General features: G+C 35.9%; 2 protein-coding genes across 6 annotated transcripts in view; one reads left to right on the top strand and one right to left on the bottom strand.

Moving 5' to 3' along the window:
* The window catches only part of LOC106074717 (focadhesin-like), a 256,547-nt gene that overhangs the window by 183,968 nt on the left and 50,875 nt on the right, over window positions 1-21,704 (bottom strand). For all 4 annotated transcript variants that reach the window (XM_056013337.1, XM_056013354.1, XM_056013344.1 and 1 more), the window contains one exon: window positions 14,226-14,327. In XM_056013337.1, the coding sequence (XP_055869312.1) occupies window positions 14,226-14,327 (102 nt within the window). The remainder of the gene's footprint in view (window positions 1-14,225; window positions 14,328-21,704) is intronic.
* The window catches only part of LOC106074694 (FMRFamide receptor-like), a 109,331-nt gene that overhangs the window by 54,273 nt on the left and 33,354 nt on the right, over window positions 1-21,704 (top strand). For both annotated transcript variants that reach the window (XR_008775161.1, XM_013235518.2), the window contains exon 2: window positions 15,675-15,744. The gene's annotated coding sequence lies outside the window, so the exon portion shown is untranslated. The remainder of the gene's footprint in view (window positions 1-15,674; window positions 15,745-21,704) is intronic.

The following is a 21,704-nucleotide window of genomic DNA, read 5'->3' on the forward strand; positions in this document are numbered from 1 at the left end:
GTAACGACGTGTTTAGTGACAGAGACTTCTACTGTGGCCTTTTATCATAATAAATATATATTAACTTGTTCATCATCGTTGACTACATCTCTTCACCTGTTACAATCGATGTGCCAGTTCTTGTTTGTGTTGTTGGTCAACTACACGTAATACACCCGAACAATTACACCCAAACGATTGCAGAGTAATTGGTTGACTTCAAGACAGCCTGAACTAGCAACATCACAGTGGCGACCCCGAACCTCGAAGCCGGACCCCTGTTGAAGCCGAACATCGAACCGGACCTCGAAGCAGAACGTTTACTCAGGTGAGGGTCGTGCACTCGAAGATATAAGATTTCATCGGAGTACGGCTGAACACAGCAGTATCACAGAGTGACTTTGTTCTAGATCTACAAGCAGTCGTCGCCTGTTTGATCGCACGTTCAACGAGCCGTTAACTCAGGGTGACCTTCGTCAGGACCGTAATCATCGCAACGCCTGATCTTCATATGCTGAATCGACCTACAACCAGAGAAACCGTTCATTCATAACGGGTGAGAGATCGTTAGTGAACCTGTTGGACATATTTTTTCTTCGTCATAGGAGCCACATTGAGTATCAAGTTTTACCTCGCCAGTTCGAGAAGGACAGTTTGCCCGCTGTCAGAAGTATTGTGAGTACTACAAGTTTGGTAGCTAACTAAATCGAAATCGCTCTGTCGTCTTACCCTTGGAGAGATTCTTGTGGAGCAGTTTGCTCATTGAACCGGTTGCTTGCCACGTTTATAACGGTCACTGTGTTTAACCTTTGGAAGGTTAGTGAAGTAATCTTTATCAGTACTGAACATTGATCTATCTAGTATTCGTCGGTCTAGACCATACCTAGACTTGTTAGCAGTGAAGTTGTGGAAACAGCTACATCCACTTAATTTCGTTGAAAACCGTTAGTCGTATAACGGAACGTCGTCGGAGGTGACCTTGGTCTCACCTAGTCTACATTGGACAGTTTGGTCTAGTGAAGCAGAGTACAACAGCAAACTTCGTCGTACTACCAGAGTAGCAGCAGAAGCAGTGAACTATTTTAGAGAACCGTTATTCGTCAGCCCAGATCAAGTCATCGTCGAGAAAGTCGTTATTCGTCAGCCCAGATCAAGTCATCGTCAAGAAAGCCGTTATTCGTCAGCCCAGATCAAGTCATCGTCAAGAAATTCGTTATTCGTCAGTCGTCCAGATCAAGTTGCCGTCAAGAGACTGTTATTTGTCAGTAGTCGTCTACACAAGTCAAGTCATCGCCAGAAGAACCGTTAACCTATTCGTCAGTAACTGTGTACACAAAGTCGTCGGAACTACACATACGGTCATCAACAGTCGTCGAAGAAACTGGAACATTTTGCTGTGGCATATCAGGACATCTGTGGCATTACGTGGGATACTGGTAGCACCGGAGAACAGAGTCAGAACTGGAAGAGAGGCAGTGGAATTTGTTGTGATCTAACATATTCGGGAGTCCGAACAAAGGGATCTTTCTTATCAAAAGCTAAGTGCCATTTTTCTTATTAGTATATGTTTAGATTGCCCTTAGAAATAGATTTTGTCTAAATTTGGTACGTTAGCCTGAGTAAAATCAGGTGGTGCGCCTTAAAACCCGTCGGGGTAGAAGACGTAATTTAGATGAAAAGCTATATTATACGTTTAGGATTGTAATTTGTTTTGTTTGTATAAACGTCATATCCGTTGTTGCCTGGTTACTTCGTGACGTTATCATTGTGTGCCATATTGTCACATCCCAACCCATAGTGATAGTCTCATTTAATTATTTCATTTGTTTATATTATTTTAAATTATTTATTTTTATTAATTTAATTAGATCTGTATTTTTTTTTTCACTTAATGATAGAAAGTGCGGGTAGGATTCTTTCATTGTGAATCAGACTAAAATAATTTTAGTTTGAGCGGTTAAAATCAAATATGATTTTGCCATGAGAATAATGCCGAAACTGGCTATGTAGTCAAACACTATCGTCTGGCTAAATTTAGATCTGCAAATTGTTGTACATCTCTTTGGTACAATTTAATCATCTAGACTCTAATTTGAAATATTATTAATTGAAAGATGAATGAAGGTAGTACATTCTAGATATATATATCTTGTTGAAGATATATTTGACACTGTATACACATATTTGTTTCGTATGGTGAAATAGAACCATAATATACTCTAGATCTGGACTCTAGACAGTCTTTGAATTTACTCTAGACATTTCAGTCATACCAGATTTTAAAATCGATCATAGTTGGTCATACTAGATCTAATAGTCATAGTGCTCTTGATAACTAGATCTAAATAGTATTATTATACATACTATAATATACTAGATTTAAATTTGTGTGTAATACTGGACCTAATATACAGATTTGAATATAACCATAATAACTCAGACTAGATTTACACATTTACTAAATCTATAGATAGAGACATAACACTTAAAACTGGTATAAAAGTGTGTAAAAACTTTTAAAGTATAGCCATAACCAATATAGGCTAAGTAAAAATATATATAAAATATAAAACACAATGGCTACATCATCATATGTGGACCTTAAGGAGGTTAAGGAAACCGCTATGCAGGATGGAAAGGCCATGGAGTTAAAAGGAAAGGATTTAGCCGCTTATGTACAGCAAGTTGTGAGGGAAGAAATGGAACGTCAAGATAAAATAAGAAGGGAAAAAGAAGAGATAGAAAGACAAGAAGAACATCAAAGACAAGAGATAGAGAGGCAAGAAAGGATCAGAAAGGAAGAATATGAAAAGCAAAAAGAAGACCAAGAAAGGCAGAGAGAGCATGAAGCTAAAATGGAGAAGATGAGATTGGACGCAGCACAAGCCAGAGCCCAAACTGAACAAAGAAATAACACAAATAACTCAAATAATTATACCACTCAAAGAGACAACCCTAATTCACAGACATGGCTAAAGAGAAAGATACAAAGTTTTGATGAACAGAAGGATGACATTGGTGATTTCCTGAAAAGATATGAGGCAAAAATGTCTACATTTAATATGCCTGAAGAAGAATGGTCTGAAATACTGATAGACTTTGTTCATGGTCAAGCTCTAACAATATGCCAAAATCATGACCATCATATTGATGATAGCTATCAGGTTTTAAAAAGAGAGTTATTAAATGCATATGGTCATAATGCTACAACTTTTAGAAAGAAATACTTTGACAATATACCATCATTAGGAATAGAACCCCAAACTACCATTAATATGGAAAAGGATTTTTTCAATAAGTGGGTAAAATTAGAAAAAGTGAATAACTCTTATGAAGGATTAAAAAATTTTATTCTAGTGGACAACTTTGTAAATAAATGTGATCCTCAGTTACAATCTTTTATTAGAGAAAGAAACCCAAAAACTATAGATGAAATAACAGAGATAATGAGAGTATACAAAAATGCCTATCCAAATAAACCATTTTCTGATAGGGATAAGAGCAAAGTAGATTTAATAGGATACACCAAAGAAAATGTTGATAGAAGTAGAAATAGAAACAGATCAAATAGTGGAAATAGAAAATATAGTGAAATAACCTGTTTTAAATGTCAAGGAAAAGGTCATATAGCAGCTAACTGTAGAAGAGGGAATAGTAGGTCTGGAAGTAGAAATAGATACAATGAACAAAATAACAGTAGATATAGGAGTAGAGATAGAAATGACAGGGAAAATTACAGAAATAGGAGTTACAGTAGGGAATACAAAAATAAAGGTACAGATAGGGTATATTTCATGGAAGGAAATAGGAACAATTTTGCAGTGTACCCAGGGTTTGTAGATAGAATTCCAGTGGAATTAATCAGAGATTCAGGTTGTAACACTTTGGCAGTAAAAACTAAATTTGTCAAACCTCATTGGTATAAAGGGTTTACTAAGAAAGTAGAATTAGCAGATGGCACTGTAAGGGAATTTAAAGCTATAAGGGTATACATTGAAACTCCATTTTTCACTGGTTATTGTGATGGCATTGCAATACCAGAAATGAGATATGATATGTTAGTAGGAAACATAAAAGGAGTTAAAGAATGTTCAAGAAAAGAATTAGAAGACTGGCAAAACAAATACAAAAACATAAGACAAAATCATGAAAACATAGAAACACAAAATATAACAAGTATGATAATAACAAGATCAATGGATAAACAAAGTAAGAAACAGGAAAATACAATAAATGTAATAAGTAATGATAAAGAAAAAGAAACCAGTAATGTAATACAAATAGAAAATACAGATGTTAAGGAAAGAGAGATAGAAAATGAAACACAAAATAGTCTTGAAACACAAATATCTCAAAGTGAAAAAGAAACAACACCCACATTTGCATTAGAACAAATGAATGACAATATTATTGGGAAAATTTATTCAAGAATATTAGATAAAAACAATAATAATCCAATGGAGAAATTTTGTATAGAGAATAAAATATTATTTAGACAAACAAGTAAGGATAACAAGAAAATAAAACAACTTGTCTTACCACAGAAATATTGGAAAGATGTTTTAATCATGACACATGATAATAATTTAGCAGCACATAGGGGAGTAAAGAAATGTTATAGGAATTTGTCAAAACAAGTATTTTGGCCCAAAATGAAAGCAACAATCAACAAATACATAAACTCATGTGACATATGTCAAAAGAGATCTAACAAAAGCCTAGTGAATAAAGCACCTATTCAAGAAATGGATGAACCTACAGCACCATTTCAGAAAGTATCTATTGATTTAATAGGTCCTTTAATTCAAACTGAAAATAATAACAAATACATTCTAACAGTAATAGACATGTTTAGTAGATACCCAGAGGCAATCCCATTATCAAATACAAGTGCAGAAAATATCATTAATGCCATAACTCAAAAAGTAATTACAAGACATGGTATACCTAAAATTATATTGAGTGATCAGGGATCTCAGTTTAAGTCAGAACAATTTAAGAAATGGACTAAACAATACAATATACAACACATATACTCTTCGGTTTACCACCCGGAGAGTAACGGTTTATGTGAACGATATGGTGGATCATTAAAAAGATCACTAACAAAAATAATTCAGAATAATCAGAACAAGTGGGATCATTACATTAACTATGTACTATTTGCTCATAGAAACAACATCCATGAAGCAACACAATTTTCACCATATGAAATAATACATGGAAGAAAACCCAGAGATGAATTAGATGTTTTTAAAGAAAATCTAATAGGCAATGAGAATAAATTAAATAATGACAGTGAAACAACAATCACAACAGAATTGAAAGAAATATGGACTCAAGCATATAACAACAATAAGAAGTACAAACAAAGTGCTCATGAGAATATAAATAAGAAAAGACAATTGAAAACACTAGAAGTAGGAAACAATGTATTAATATTGATAAATGACCTGAAAAATAAAATTGGTAAACAATGGAAAGGTCCATTTAAGGTGATAAAACAAATTAGTGATGTGAATTATCAAATTGAAATAAATGGGAAAATTACAACATATCACATAAATAATTTGAAACTGTATCATGATAGAGAAGATGAGTTGATACAAAACATTCAGGAGGAAATAGAAAATAAATTTTCAGAAAGAGAAGAATGCTTGATGATAATAACAAATGAAAATCATAATGAAAATGATATTAAGGAAATACCTGTAATAGAAACAAAAGAGAATCAAACTTGGCAAAAGATTAATCTTAATAATTTAACTAAGGAAATGTCAAAAGATATAACTAAAATAATACAGGAATACAAAGAAATTTTTTCCAGTATACCAGGAAAAACTAATATTATTAAACATGACATTAAAGTAACAGATCCAAAACCTATCAAGCTTAAGCCATATAGAATACCGCTACATTTACAAGACAAAGTAAAGAAAGAAATAGACAATTTACTAGAATCAGGTATAATTGAACCATCAACATCTCCTTATGCTTCACCAATTGTGATAGCCAAAAAGAAGAATGGAGATATAAGGTTATGTATTGATTATAGGAAACTTAACAACATCACAGAATTTGACCCATATCCAATGCCAAATATAGAGGATATTTTACATAAATTAAATGGAGCAAAATTTTTTACTAAATTAGATTTAACTAAAGGTTATTGGCAAATACCTTTAACAGAAAATGCAAAACCTTACACAGCATTTGTAACACCATATGGTATTTTTCAATGGAATTATATGAGTTTTGGATTAGTAAATGCACCTGCCACATTTAATAGAATGATGAACATGATAATTGGAAACAAAGAAAATGTTATTTGCTATTTAGATGACATATGTATTTTTAATAATAGTTGGGAGGAACATTTGATAGATGTAAAAGAAGTATTCAAAATAATAAAAGAAAGTGGACTTACAATTCAAGCAGAAAAAGTAGAAATAGGATTGGAGGAAATAATTTTCTTAGGACATAAAGTAAATAACAACATGATTAGCCCTATTGAAGATAACATAAAGAAAGTACTTAATATTGAAATACCTACAACAAAAAGACAAATTAAAAGTATATTGGGAATAGTAAATTATTACAGAAAGTTTATAAAGAACTTAGCAGAAATAGTGAATCCACTAAATGACTTACTTAAAAAAGGAAAACCTCAAAAAGTAGTTTGTAATGAGGAATGTGTGAAAGCTATTGACAGAATTAAAGATGTTTTTAGTCATGAACTAATATTAAGACTACCTGATAAAGACAAAATATTTTATGTCACAACTGATGCATCTGGTAATGCTATTGGTGGTTGTTTAATGCAGAACTATGATAACTTACATCCTATATTATATGTAAGCAGAAAATTGTCAGAGGCAGAGAAAAAATATAGTGTCATTGAAAGAGAAGCCTTAGCTGTAATATGGGTAATTACTAAGCTAGAGAGCTATTTAATAGGAAGGAAATTCATTTTATTAACTGATCATAAACCTATTCAGTATATACAGCAAACGAGCATGAAAAACAGTCGTGTTTATAGATGGTTCTTAGCACTACAGGAGTACAAATTTGAAGTGAAAGCTATTAGTGGATCTGTGAATATTGTAGCTGATCTATTGTCTAGAATGACATTGAAATGAAATACTTTTGTAAATAAACTATGATTATATTGAGTATGTAATATATATTAATATATTGACACCATTTATATGTTATGAAAAAGGGAGATAAGTAAATTTGATGTTAAGCATTTAAAAGTAAGTATGGATATATTTTTTTTTGTGTGAATCATTTCATATATCATTGACGAAAGTTAGTTCTATGGAAAAGGGTGAGTATAAAAGAAAAATGGACAAAAGCGTATAAAAGGGTGGTAAGAAAAAATGTATTGAATGTGTAAATAAAGTCTGTAATTGTTTTTTGAAATATTGTATTTTATCAGATTACTGCCAGTAAAGAACATTGGAGATGTGTAGGACATGCCCATAAGATGCCACATTTTCCTCCATGATGAACTGTGTACCAATGAAGATGATTCTGGAATGTTATGAACTGTTATGAACATTGACATGAATATGAGGAACTGTCAAGATGAAGATGTCAAGATGAAGAGATCAAGATTTTATGTTTGTGGTCTTCCCCTTAAATTGAAAATGCCCTTGTAAGACTTGACAGTAGTGGAAAAATATTGACATATTTTTTTTTCAAGGGGGGGAGGAATCTGTTAGACACCTTATTTATATAGGTTAGTTATTTTAGTTATTTAGCGACGCACCATAGTAGACGCATATTGAACGGGACTAGTGACGTTTGGGATATGTTGGGTTAGAGACCGGAAAATCAGTTAGCGTTAGAACACTCCAGGGTAACGACGTGTTTAGTGACAGAGACTTCTACTGTGGCCTTTTATCATAATAAATATATATTAACTTGTTCATCATCGTTGACTACATCTCTTCACCTGTTACAATCGATGTGCCAGTTCTTGTTTGTGTTGTTGGTCAACTACACGTAATACACCCGAACAATTACACCCAAACGATTGCAGAGTAATTGGTTGACTTCAAGACAGCCTGAACTAGCAACATCACAGGTGTAAGAAGGCGGCCTGATGTTAGATGTGCAAGACAGCTTAATGTAAGACGATCTGTTGTAAGATGTTGAAGACGATCTGTTGTAAGATGTTGAAGACGATCTGTTGTAAGATGTTGAAGACGATCTGATGAGATTCAAAAAGTTTAAGACAATATTCTGGCTTTCAATTCATTCATTCTTTTTTTGCCCTTGACCTTTCTCTTGACTGAATATATGGTGGTTGTTCATCTTTCAAGTATGACTTTTACAGCTTGGGGATACGCTTACAGTGCTTTATCAGATCCCTTGCTGGCTGGAAGGGACGCCTGCTGCTATCTCCAGAAATGATTTGTTTCAAGTGTACAAAAGACTTAACAAGCAAAATATACAAATACTTTAAAAAAAAAACTTTTCTAAGAGGACGGATTAATTTCCCTTTTTGGTATCAACAGAATAATTAATTACCAGGAATTAATTGACTAATTGGTTAATTATTTGTATTGATCCATGTTTTATTAGGTATAATAAATAATTGTGTAAAGTTTCAACTTGATCCGAGAATGGGTGTGAGAGAAATAGCATGTTCAAAATGTGTACCAGACGGACAAACAGACAAACAGAGCTGATATAAGCTGTGTAAAAAATTTTATAGCAAAAAAATTTCGGATTTCAAAGAAAACTCCACCGACTAGTTTTAGTGAACATTCATTACGTCAATGTGGATTCCAAACATTGTGTCACTTTCTGCAACAAAAAAAAAGGAAAATTGTGTCTAAGGTGGCGCCAACGAATTTGTTTTGTTGGGGGTGGGAGGGGAACGAGCCAATGATAAAAGTTTGAGAAACACTGCCTAGATGAAGGACAGGGTAAGTCTAAATAACGTACCAATCAGTTAATATGTGTCGATGGGACATGTTTTCATAAGGTCATTACGGTCTCGCTCAAAAAATGAACATGAACAAGTCCACTTCAGCTCTTAAGTTCTTACCGACAGGCTAATTGGCAATACAACAGTTCTAGCAATAGGTCTTATATGGGGTGTCTACATGTTACAATGTTTGGATACACACAAAATATTCAGTCAAGTCAATGTCGTTGACTTTGGCGCTCACGTTTGTGTGTGCGTGTGCGTGTTGGAACCATGGTACAATATGCTGAAACAGAAATTCTCATGCCCAACACGCGCACACTTAAACCACTCATTCTGGAAATGAGTACCATAAATAAAATAAAACAAGGACAACTACTCCGGGCAAGTTACAAGTTGGTGGGTGGGATTACGAAGGCTGAAAGGGAGATTATTCTTTAGGGAAACTATTTTAAAAAAAATGTGGTCTGTATTTTTTTTATCTAGTAAGCATCTGAAAGATAACTCTCACCGTTGACAAAAAAGTTCCCAAACAGATAAACATAAGGCCGTATTCCTTGACGACAACGTTAAGAACTGGAACATATTGTGTATTTGTGTCAGGTGCATTGTGACTTCACCTTACCATTGAAAAGATGTCTACGCTGTTTGAAATCGGAACATGCGGACACGAGAAGGCGGATGTCGTTGTGTTACATACACAATCAATTCGTGCGCCATGGGTCACAGAAGATCGAGGTGTCGTTCAAGTGTCTAAAAAGATCACGTGATCTTCAAGATATTTTATTAGTCAACTATACATGAGTAGGCTGGGGCGCTCTTGCGACAACTTTATGGTCATGGGCACTAAGGAGTTGGAGCCAATACTCCGAACTTCTCCTAGTCCTTCAGGTTAACAACCTTGTTTTCTTCGTGCCATGAATTCATTTGAACCAGACACAAGAGACAACATTTGAACCGGACACGAGAGACAACATTTGAACCAGACACGAGAGACAACATTTGAACCAGACACGAGAGACAACATTTGAACCGGACACGAGAGACAACATTTGAACCGGACACAAGAGACAACATTTGAACCAGACACGAGAGACAACATTTGAACCAGACACAAGAGACAACATTTGAACCAGACACAAGAGACAACATTTGAACCGGACACAAGAGACAACATTTGAACCGGACACAAGAGACAACATTTGAACCGGACACAAGAGACAACATTTGAACCAGACACAAGAGACAACATTTGAACCGGACACAAGAGACAACATTTGAACCAGACACGAGAGACAACATTTGAACCAGACACGAGAGACAACATTTGAACCGGACACAAGAGACAACATTTGAACCGGACACAAGAGACAACATTTGAACCAGACACGAGAGACAACATTTGAACCAGACACGAGAGACAACATTTGAACCGGACACAAGAGACAACATTTGAACCGGACACAAGAGACAACATTTGAACCAGACACAAGAGACAACATTTGAACCAGACACGAGAGACCACATTTGAACCGGACACAAGAGACAACATTTGAACCGGACACAAGAGACAACATTTGAACCGGACATGAGAGACAACATTTGAACCGGACACAAGAGACAACATTTGAACCGGACACAAGAGACAACATTTGAACCGGACACAAGAGACAACATTTGAACCGGACACGAGAGACAACATTTGAACCGGACACAAGAGACAACATTTGAACCAGACACAAGAGACAACATTTGAACCAGACACAAGAGACAACATTTGAACCAGACACAAGAGACAACATTTGAACCGGACACGAGAGACAACATTTGAACCAGACACAAGAGACAACATTTGAACCAGACACAAGAGACAACATTTGAACCGGACACGAGAGACAACATTTGAACCGGACACGAGAGACAACATTTGAACCGGACACAAGAGACAACATTTCAACCGGACACAAGAGACAACATTTGAACCAGACACAAGAGACAACATTTGAACCGGACACGAGAGACAACATTTGAACCAGACACGAGAGACAACATTTGAACCGGACACAAGAGACAACATTTGAACCGGACACAAGAGACAACATTTGAACCGGACAAAAGAGACATTTGAACCGGACACAAGAGACAACATTTGAACCAGACACGAGAGACCACATACACCTTTTTTAAAACGCTACGGACAAAAAAAAAGGTCATGCCGAAGAGAGAATTGCCAATAACATCTAAACATATCTCCAGCAAGTGGCAGACCCACTCTCTTGGTAACATCAACAGCTCATGATTTATCTGAGGTGTAAAACTTGACAAAACATTACCCAATAGTGTGTGGGGTGTGTGGCTTCAAATCTACTTTATATTTTAAAACAAAATGCTGAACCAATAAATGTCTCGAAATCAACCATTTCCATTTTATACCCCGCTGAGTTGGCCAACACCAGGGGTTCTCAACCTGTGGGTCGCGACCCCCTTAGGAGTCGAATGACGATTTGCCAGGAGTCGCCTTAGACCATCGAAAATTGTCTACTCTTCTATTGCTGTATGTGTGTGTGGGGGGGGGGGGGTCGCGGCAGAGTGGTGGATTGTAAAAAGGGGTCGCCGAGCATAAAAGGTTGAGAACCGCTGGCCTACACCATAATGATACAGTGTTACAAGTGTTTTCTGTTTAGCTATTTCTTCAAAGTATGGTGTCAAATGAATTAAAGATACTGGCGAATAGACAGCGGAAGATCTATATTCTATTCAGAGAGAGAACAGCATAAAGATCTAGGACGATTATATTTAGCGATCTAATGGCGCCAGTAAATTGAGTGGATGTCTCCTTTTTTTATACCAATTTCCACCATATATTCTAAAAAGGAAATGAATAATAAAAAAAAACAACACTTAATCTCTGCCGAGTTCTCACGGTCTATATCTCTGTCTTCAGTACTTAGAGATGTAATAAACGCAAGATGCCTGAGACTGAGAGATTCTGGCATGATTAAAGAAATCGAAAGCTGTCACATAGTTACACATGCGTTGATTTTCTAGAGAGAAAAACATAATGATATTTAACTCTTAAATTTCTAAAATTATTGCTAACAAATATAATAATAATAAGGCTTGTCTTCGAGTACGAAGATTAATGAGGAATACAGTATTTCCCGTGGCTGCGCAGCCCCAGCTGTGACCTGCATATTTTGCCAAACAAATGTACATTCATAACAAACATTCCTCCATCATACAAGAAAAAAATCACATTCAAAATTGTCACGTTTATACTGTTGACATTCATACCTGGGGACATAAACAAAGGGATATAACTCTTTCATACCAAAATATCAACAAAGAAATAACACATTCACTCTCACCTTACCGTTTGATCGTCTTAAGAGCTGAGCCGAAGGCGTGAAACAGTAAAAAACAAAAAAAACCTGTGTGAACACACAGTTCTGTCTGGAAGAGACCCAAGTCAATGCCTATGCAAAGCATTGCTATTTCCGATGCATCTGGCCCCCAACGCATGGGCTAGACACGGCCGAAGGCCGAGTGCACCGGGAACCTCCGCCATTTTCCTGTGTTGTACCAAGCTAACCAAGCTCTCACCTTACCTGCCCCTGACATTGTATTCATAACAGCATTCCCCAAAACTTTAAAATCTCCCAAAGTAAACCTCAAACAGTAATAGTAGTTAAAGTACATGACTCTAAAGAGAACTCTAAATCCATAATAATAGTAAGCTTTGTTGCTTAATGTAGCTTCAAAAGCTAAATCTCCAAATGTCAATGAGCCTAAATTCTAAATTTTTCCAAGGAGAGAATCAGATTTTACACTTAAGTAGCTTAAGTAACGCTGTGGCTAAGATCAATGTCATTAGCATATCTCTCTAAATAATTCTTGGATATCCAGATCTGTTCTATTGAAAGTAATTTCATTAGCTGCCAACTAATTGTTATATAAATTACATCATTTTCTTTTAGCACTGACCTAGATATTTATTGCATGGCAGACTTCTGGTGTGATTAACTCTAAGATATACTTACAAGTAGCCCACAAATGAAAAGCTTCCGGTCTAAGATTCGAACTGTATAAAATTCTTTCCTCTCTAAATGATTTTGTTACTTAACGAACATATTCCGATGAACACGTTTTTTTCAACATTAGGGATTTTGTGGTTTTCGTGTTAAAAGTTCGACATTGTGTAGATTTAAGAAATGCATTTTTAAAATGACATTAATTACAAGAACACATTTTTTCCATTTTTAAAAATGTTTGTAAGTTATAACTTTATTGTTCACTTCTCTAACCTTAAACTTTGCTAGTGAGCGAACAAACAAAAACAAAACAAAAAAACTAACCAAAGATAATTACCCTTTATTTTTGTTATAGAAAAGCGCAGCCAAGATTATAAATAGACTTTAAAAATAAAGTTTCAATGTAATCTGCATGCAGTATTTTGGGACAATGTTGTGATCCTTCTAAATCAATTCTGGAAGCTAATGAAGATATTCTGTAAGACATTGCAACAGCCTGCAACAAGGCCATCATCCAATAAGATTTCACGTGTTCGGCTTGTTTAGCTTTTAATTTGATGTTTTCCAAGCCCATTAGCGCAGCATAACGGAGGCGGAAGTTCGGTCAGCTACTTTTATCGTTACGCTCGTAATGTAGGACGCTGGAGGAAGAAAAATGAACAAGAAAATGGCGGAGATCGACGCTTTACTTATGTGTTTGTATAACAGACTGATTTAGAAACTTGGGCCATTAAAATAGAAAACACACTTTCTATTGAATGATAATGCGAGCGGCCATAAAAGCGGGAAAAAAACTGAGAAATGATGGAAGAATCATAGATCCATGTCTTAACCAAATTCATCTCAGTATTTCCATTCATTTCTTCGATTACTCCAACAGATTTCATGCCCGATGTTAAAAACAAAATAGGAACCGTTGTTTTAAGTTCAGCTTTGTTATGAAATAGTTAGCTAACAGTAACAGTATATGAAGACTTTATTTGGGAACGAGGAATAAAATCAATACATTGTATTTTTGTTCTAAAGTTCCATCATGACAACTTCTAATCCACTACGACTTTTAACTTTTTCGACATTATAGAATCCCACACATGGTAGGCTAAATCCGTTCTTTAAAAAAAAAACCAGAGTATGACAGGTTATAAGCTGTCTGTCGGCCTGTGGTTCAAAGAAGACGACAGCAGACTCCATTCTCACACGATAACTTGTCTCTATGATAAGTAGCAGTTTGTGTGTGTGTCTGAGTGTGGTCAAAGCAGGATAATCTCCCTTACCTTAACGTGTAAGGACATCTGTACACTGTTTCCGAGGCTAGCACAGCTTTAGACTCCAACAACAAAAGACCAAAAACTGTTTCAACTGCTCCAATCAAGTTTCTGGAAGAAGAAAAAGAAAAAAAAAATATGTTGTTTTTTTACTTGGAGCCAGGCATATTGTCAAATCTGCATTTCAGGGGCAGTTAATCTGAGCAATCTCAGAGCTAAAATACCCTTTTATCTAGATCTGAAGGGGGCATACCCTGTTGAGATAGATTGATCTAGATGTGTAGGAAACCTTTCTATGGCATTTTTCAGCTTTATGATGTTTTACTAAGCAGGGTGGCTTTTTCTTTTCACCCTTTCGTTTATGTTAGTATGTTATGTTATAGATTTATATACATTGTGTTATTTAATTGAGAACCTGAAATCTTCATTAAGTGCTGATGCATTGGTGAATAAAGCAATACTAGAGTTTAAATCATGCAGTTAAGGTATACCTTTTTATTAAATGGGAGTCTAAAATAAATTGAAAACATATTGACCTAATCCTAAAACGCTGACAATCTTAATTACGAGCAAACACTTTTTTCACCCTAACCCGGAGACCCTACTCCTAGTCAACTATATCCTAAAACTCGGTGGAGTAGCTAGGGGGAAGGGGTCCTAATTCGAAAGTCCCCCAGGGCCCCCACTTGAGCTAGGCTCCCAAATAAATATCCTAATTTTTTTTACATTAAATTTGAAGTATTAAGACAATGCCATGTAATCTTGCTATTCAAATGGAGTCAAAAATACTAGACAGCATTGATCGAGAATAATCTAGTTGATGTTATAGATGCATTGGCTGCACCGTATGCACGATAAGAAATGAGATTTGTCACTTGTCACACCAATAAACAACGGTATTATTCATTAAAAGAGTCTTAATGATTATTTTTTGTTAAAATTACTGATTTAGACTTATATATTTATTATTAAGTACATTATCTCATGTCATAATGTCAAAAATTAAAATGCAGGGGCCCCTAAAAAGGTCAAACCCCGCCCGGGCCCCCAAATCTCTAGCTACGCTACTGCTAAAACTATTAGCCCTACACCCTCTAACAGTCCTCTTCAACCTAAATGTGGATGCCAAAAACAGCACTCAAAATTTAATTTTCTAAAATTTACCAATGAGCCTAAAATACTAGGAAACACTTCTCTTAAGTAGCACTCAATTATTTAAAGCATTTGGAGACCTGGCCCCAAAGATTAACCCATCTGACCTCTCATTAAATAGCCAGGAGTTATTTTCTGAATGAGTTGCAAGAATCAGTTGACCAGAACCCACTTGTACTTAGCCCCCAGCCATGCGATGCACTTCTGCTTAGTGGCACACACAAATATGTTTCGTTGGTTTCACTGCATCTGCGCAGTGGATGATTTATTGCCTTTGTTTAATGTAGGTATTACCTTTTTTTTCAGTGTCGGTATTGGACTTAAAGGAATATGATTCTATAATGTTGATATTCGCCTTGCTGCATCCAGACCACATGTAAGTATTTGGTTGAATTAATTTACCTAAACGTCCATCGTTGTTTTCTTATATCTACCTCTATATCTATCCAAGCTCAATCTATGATCTCAATGCTAGACTTTTTACGTTTGGTGTCCACGTGATATTGATTCATCAAACACTCTCCACTGACTATTTCACTGACTTCCTTCACTGACTATTTCACTGACTTATTCCATACTCCAATGGCTCCCTCCACTAACTTCACTGACTTATTCCATATTCCAATGGCTCCCTCCACTAACTTCACTGACTTATTCCATATTCCAATGACTCCCTCCACTAACTTCACTGACTTATTCCATATTCCAATGGCTTCCTCCACTAACTTCACTGACTTATTCCATACTCCAATGGCTTCCTCCACTAACTTCACTGACTTATTCCATATTCCAATGGCTCCCTCCACTAACTTCACTGACTTATTCCATATTCCAATGACTCCCTCCACTAACTTCACTGACTTATTCCATATTCCAATGACTCCCTCCACTAACTTCACTGACTTATTCCATATTCCAATGACTCCCTCCACTAACTTCACTGACTTATTCCATATTCCAATGACTCCCTCCACTAACTTCACTGACTTATTCCATATTCCAATGGCTTCCTCCACTAACTTCACTGACTTATTCCATATTCCAATGACTTCCTCCACTAACTTCACTAACTTATTCCATATTCCAATGACTTCCTCCACTAACTTCACTGACTTATTCCATATTCCAATGACTTCCTCCACTAACTTCACTAACTTATTCCATATTCCAATGGCTTCCTCCACTAACTTCACTGACTTATTCCATATTCCAATGGCTCCCTCCACTAACTTCACTAACTTATTCCATATTCCAATGACTTCCTCCACTAACTTCACTGACTTATTCCATATTCCAATGACTTCCTCCACTAACTTCACTGACTTATACCATATTCCAATGACTTCCTCCACTAACTTCACTGACTTATACCATATTCCAATGACTTCCTCCACTAACTTCACTGACTTATACCATATTCCAATGACTCCCTCCGCTAACTTCACTGACTTATTCCATATTCCAATGGCTTCCTCCACTAATTTCACTGACTTATTCCATATTCCAATGGCTTCCTCCACTAACTTCACTGACTTATTCCATATTCCAATGGCTTCCTCCACTAACTTCACTGACTTATTCCATATTCCAATGACTTCCTCCGCTAACTTCACTGACTTATTCCATATTCCAATGACTTCCTCCACTAACTTCACTGACTTATTCCATATTCCAATGACTTCCTCCACTAACTTCACTGACTGCTTCCACTGTTTTACTCCTTTGATTTACTTCACTGAATTTCTCCGTTCGAGTACTCATGTTTTGCTGTTTCATGCTTGTAGTGTTCAAAATTCAAAACATGAATCGGTACTTATCTTCTGTTGTAATGACACCTCCTGGAAGTTTGTTCAAATTACACATTTTTATACGATTTTAGAATACTCGTCGTTTGATTTCCAAACATAATCGAATCTATTAAACACAAAATAAAATTACATTTCATAATCAATTTGCTAGAAGATGTTCAACTCTTTTATAACAATTGCCATTAAAGCATAAATGAGTGGCCTGAATCAGCCAAGAAAGCCAAGGACTACATTAAAATATAGAAAATTAACCTATTACGACTAGTTTATCAAACGGATAAGTGTATGGCGTAATAATAGTCTCTGTTTTGAAGGAGTGTCTGAAATGTATAAGTGGGTTTGAATACACCATTAAATATATGTGTGCTCCAGTGGGTTTGATGTCACCCTTCAATATCTCTGCTACAGTGGGTTTTTATTTCTTCGGATTTTTACTGCTGCATCAATCTGCACAAGTTGCGAGCGCGTCATTAGCTTTCCTTCACTTACAACATCATTCCCAAACTTTCAGAAACGGAAATAATGCATTATAGAAGAAATTCAAATGTTTGTAATGTTGCACGAGGCGACAAATACGTGTGTAAGGTGAGCGCATCTCCTCGGCACAACAATTGAAGACAAAAAGATCTAAACCATGTTATGTATTCGTGTAGATGAGGCTTGATTCCTAGTGAATGTCTCTGTAAGTACTAGAATGGAGTGGGGAAAAAACTTTGGATATAATCCGAAAGCTGAGCCAAGAGCCGTTACACAAATACACCAGAAATGGATTCTAAAGCCCTTGGTAGCATATAGTGGATTTCTCATCACGGAAAGAAAGGCCCAATACGTCAAGAATAGTAACCCATTCACAGAATCATTGACCGCATTGAATCATCGGGGACACTTTATTTCCGGTCCGATTAATAGCTCTTCTCCCTCCCTTTCTCATCGGATCGTTGTCATGGTGATTGATTGTCCAGTGTTTCATTGAAATATGCTTTAAAAAATCATTTTAAAAAATGAAGCTAGTTCATCACCATTTCCTTGCACACAAAAGAAAAAGCTAAAAAGTTTTAATCTTCACATTTATTCAACATTTTACGTTTGAAAAAAAACAACAAAACTTGTTAGTAGGCTTGAGATCACCGACGCTGACCTATGTATTTCATATGTTTCAGTTACAATTTACAAGATAACTGACACTGACCTATGTATTCCATATGTTTCAGTTACAATTTACAAGATAACTGACACTGACCTATGTATTTCATATGTTTCAGTTACAATTTACAAGATAACTGACACTGACCTATGTATTCCATATGTTTCAGTTACAATTTACAAGATAACTGACACTGACCTATGTATTTCATATGTTTCAGTTACAATTTACAAGATAACTGACACTGACCTATGTATTTCATATGTTTCAGTTACAATTTACAAGATAACTGACACTGACCTATGTATTCCAAATGTTTCAGTTACAATTTACAGATAACTGACACTGACCTATGTATTCCATATGTTTCAGTTACAATTTACAAGATAACTGACACTGACCTATGTATTCCAAATGTTTCAGTTACAATTTACAGATAACTGACACTGACCTATGTATTCCATATGTTTCAGTTACAATTTACAATAAAACTGACACTGACCTATGTATTCCATATGTTTCAGTTACAATTTACAGATAACTGACACTGACCTATGTATTCCATATGTTTCAGTTACAATTTACAGATAACTGACACTGACCTATGTATTTCATATGTTCCAGTTACAATTTACAGATAATCGATACTGACCTATGTATTTCATATGTTCCAGTTACAATTTACAAGATAACTGACACTGACCTATGTATTTCATAGGTTCCAGTTATAATTTACAGTGGTGTAGCAACCATGTCGGGAAAGGGTTCATTGCGCACGGGTCCATAAAATAATAGCACCCACGTGGGCGTCATGAAAGGAGTCGTGCATTACTTTTGCAAGAAGACGTGCAAGGATTGAGAGATGTGACAATGTTACTTGTAAAGAGATTACAAACATTGGAATGTCTCTTCGTAAATGTTCTACTGTTTTAAAACAGGATGACTAGAGCTTTTTGTCACAACCTTCTTTGTGAGGAGCCATCAGGTACCGTGCTACCCATGTCCACAGGTACGTAGCTACACCGCTGTCTGTGATATGGCTGAACGAGAAACGGCAGAGAAGGTTAGGACACATAAACTGAATGACTCTGTTTAATGACATTTATATAGGAACTAAATAAATACAAGAAACCAGATTGAGCAGAATGTCTGGGTGTGAACTTGTTCACGCTCTCTACTTTAACTCTGTCCAGTTCCCGGAGCATGCTATGTAGTTTCTGGTGTAATCATGAGTAAAAGTGTGGGGGGGGGGTATAGTTTAGCTGTGTAGGCTGAATGAATTGAGATAAAACCACAAGGTGGTCTGTTGTAGTTTAAGTTAGTAAATATTGGTGTGAACGTTGAAGAAGGGAGAGCAAGCGAGAGATGTGTGACTGAAAGACGCGGTATTCTATGTGACATCTGTCTTGTTGAAACTATTAGTACTAAATGTGGGTTTGTACATACAACTAAAGTGAGGCTAAAAGCTGTGTATATTTTTAAATTAAAACTTATATTCAGTTTTGTTTAAAAAGAAGTATGTTCAAGTTTCCAGCATTTAATATTTCATTAGCTTACACCGGTTTAGATGACTACAAACCAACCACCTGTATCAAAAAAGCTAAATATCTGTTTAACAGGCAGAAAACAAGTTCTAATCCCGTACTAATAGTCAGGGGTTTAGGATTCGTTACAAATTTTAAAAAACTAAATACAATTTCTATTTCTACACCCAAAGTGTTGCTGGTAAAAGTAACCAACGATCAACGATGTAAAAAAATGTTAGATTGTTAGAACATTAAGGAGCTAGACCTTGACACCATTATGCATTATGTGTAGGGCCTACGTATGATTTAAATTTAATTAGGTACACCAATTAGCTACCTATTTTTCGTTTTCCAATATTGCTGAAAAGCTCCAATTAATGTTTATATAAAGTGTTGATTAGTTATGTTTTTTTAAATGGTATGTAATAAATTGTGTGCCCTTTATTAGCGCTGTAAAAGGATCTTTCCTAACTTTGTCGCATGGAGCGGAAAGTTAGGTTTTATTAAAGTAAAAAAGTAAATAAAGTAAAGTTCTCCTTTCAGGCGTTGTAATCTCTAGAGCAGATGATCTTAAGGTCACCTGTTTCTTTTTCATTTGTATTATTTAGTTGGTATAAATGTGGTTTCAATAGGTTGTCATTGACACTGTATAGTTCGTCTATTCCATTCTCATTCTACTCGTATTTTATTACTTTTCTTCTTGACATGCCAGTGTATCGCCACCACGAACCCCCATATCGTTCTATTTCCTTTTCCTATAATCTGTACTTAAGTACGTAGACGACTGAATGTAACTTCTGCTCGCTTGCTCAATATAGAGCATTCTTATTGGAAATAAATGCTCAACGCGCATGTATGTTTTCCTATTTAATTAACCAAGAATCTTTAGTTCTCTCAAAGGGCCAGTACTCATCGTTGGGCTGAGCGTAATATGTTATAGTGCATTCCCTTTAAAGTTCAAACTTGTTTCAAACTTGAGACATTTGTATTGTAAGATCATTGGAGAGTGACGCGTAAGACAATAATTTAGAAGTCTATCAATTCACGTCCTGACATTCAGAGAATAAACATGAAGATTGCGTGTCATTTTTTTTTTTTGTGTGTAAGTTTAGAAGTTGTAGAATGGAAATGTAACATCTTGATGTAGATCTTGAAGAAATGGGTGAAATGTGGGTTAGCATCTCATTTATCTCTCAAAGGGAGGGAAAGATTTGGGGGGAAATCGCTGCTTTAACCCGAAATGATATTTATTGATCTATATCAGCATGTTTGAGGGAGCTGGCAGAGACAGATGCAGTGATAAGGCAAGGACAGAAGACAGAGAGTTCAAATAGATACGTCTGAAAGGTAGAGTCTAATAGAGAGAGAGCATGAGTGTACTGTGACTTGAGAAGTAGCTATTAGTTGTAAGGATTGGACAGGAGATACATCTGCGTGTTGCACGTGAATAGATGGATGGAGGAATGAATAGATGAAAGGATGAATTGATAGCAAGTAGGAAGATAATTATTGGCATAAGTTGGGTGACCAGAATATCTTCACACATACATAAGAACAGAATAGATAGTTGCATACATGCCGAGACAAAGGTATGCAAATACTGACGGAATGCAGTCACGTCATGGATGATAGTGGATTTAAGGCTCAACTATGCCCAGAATATCCATAGATATCCCGCTCCTTTCTTTGTCGAGAACATTGCGAGCTTAGCTTTATGTGGTTTCATATACCTATCTTCATTTTCTCTGGACAGTCCTCTCGATGGTACCAGGTTTGAACCCTGACCGCCACCACCCCTGCCGTCCTGTATGTGGTAGGATGTAAGAATCTTTAATTGTGATGGAACATCCGAAACGCG

Source organism: Biomphalaria glabrata, chromosome 1 (assembly GCF_947242115.1).
Source record: "Biomphalaria glabrata chromosome 1, xgBioGlab47.1, whole genome shotgun sequence".
In the NCBI taxonomy this organism is placed as follows: Eukaryota; Metazoa; Mollusca; class Gastropoda; family Planorbidae; genus Biomphalaria; species Biomphalaria glabrata.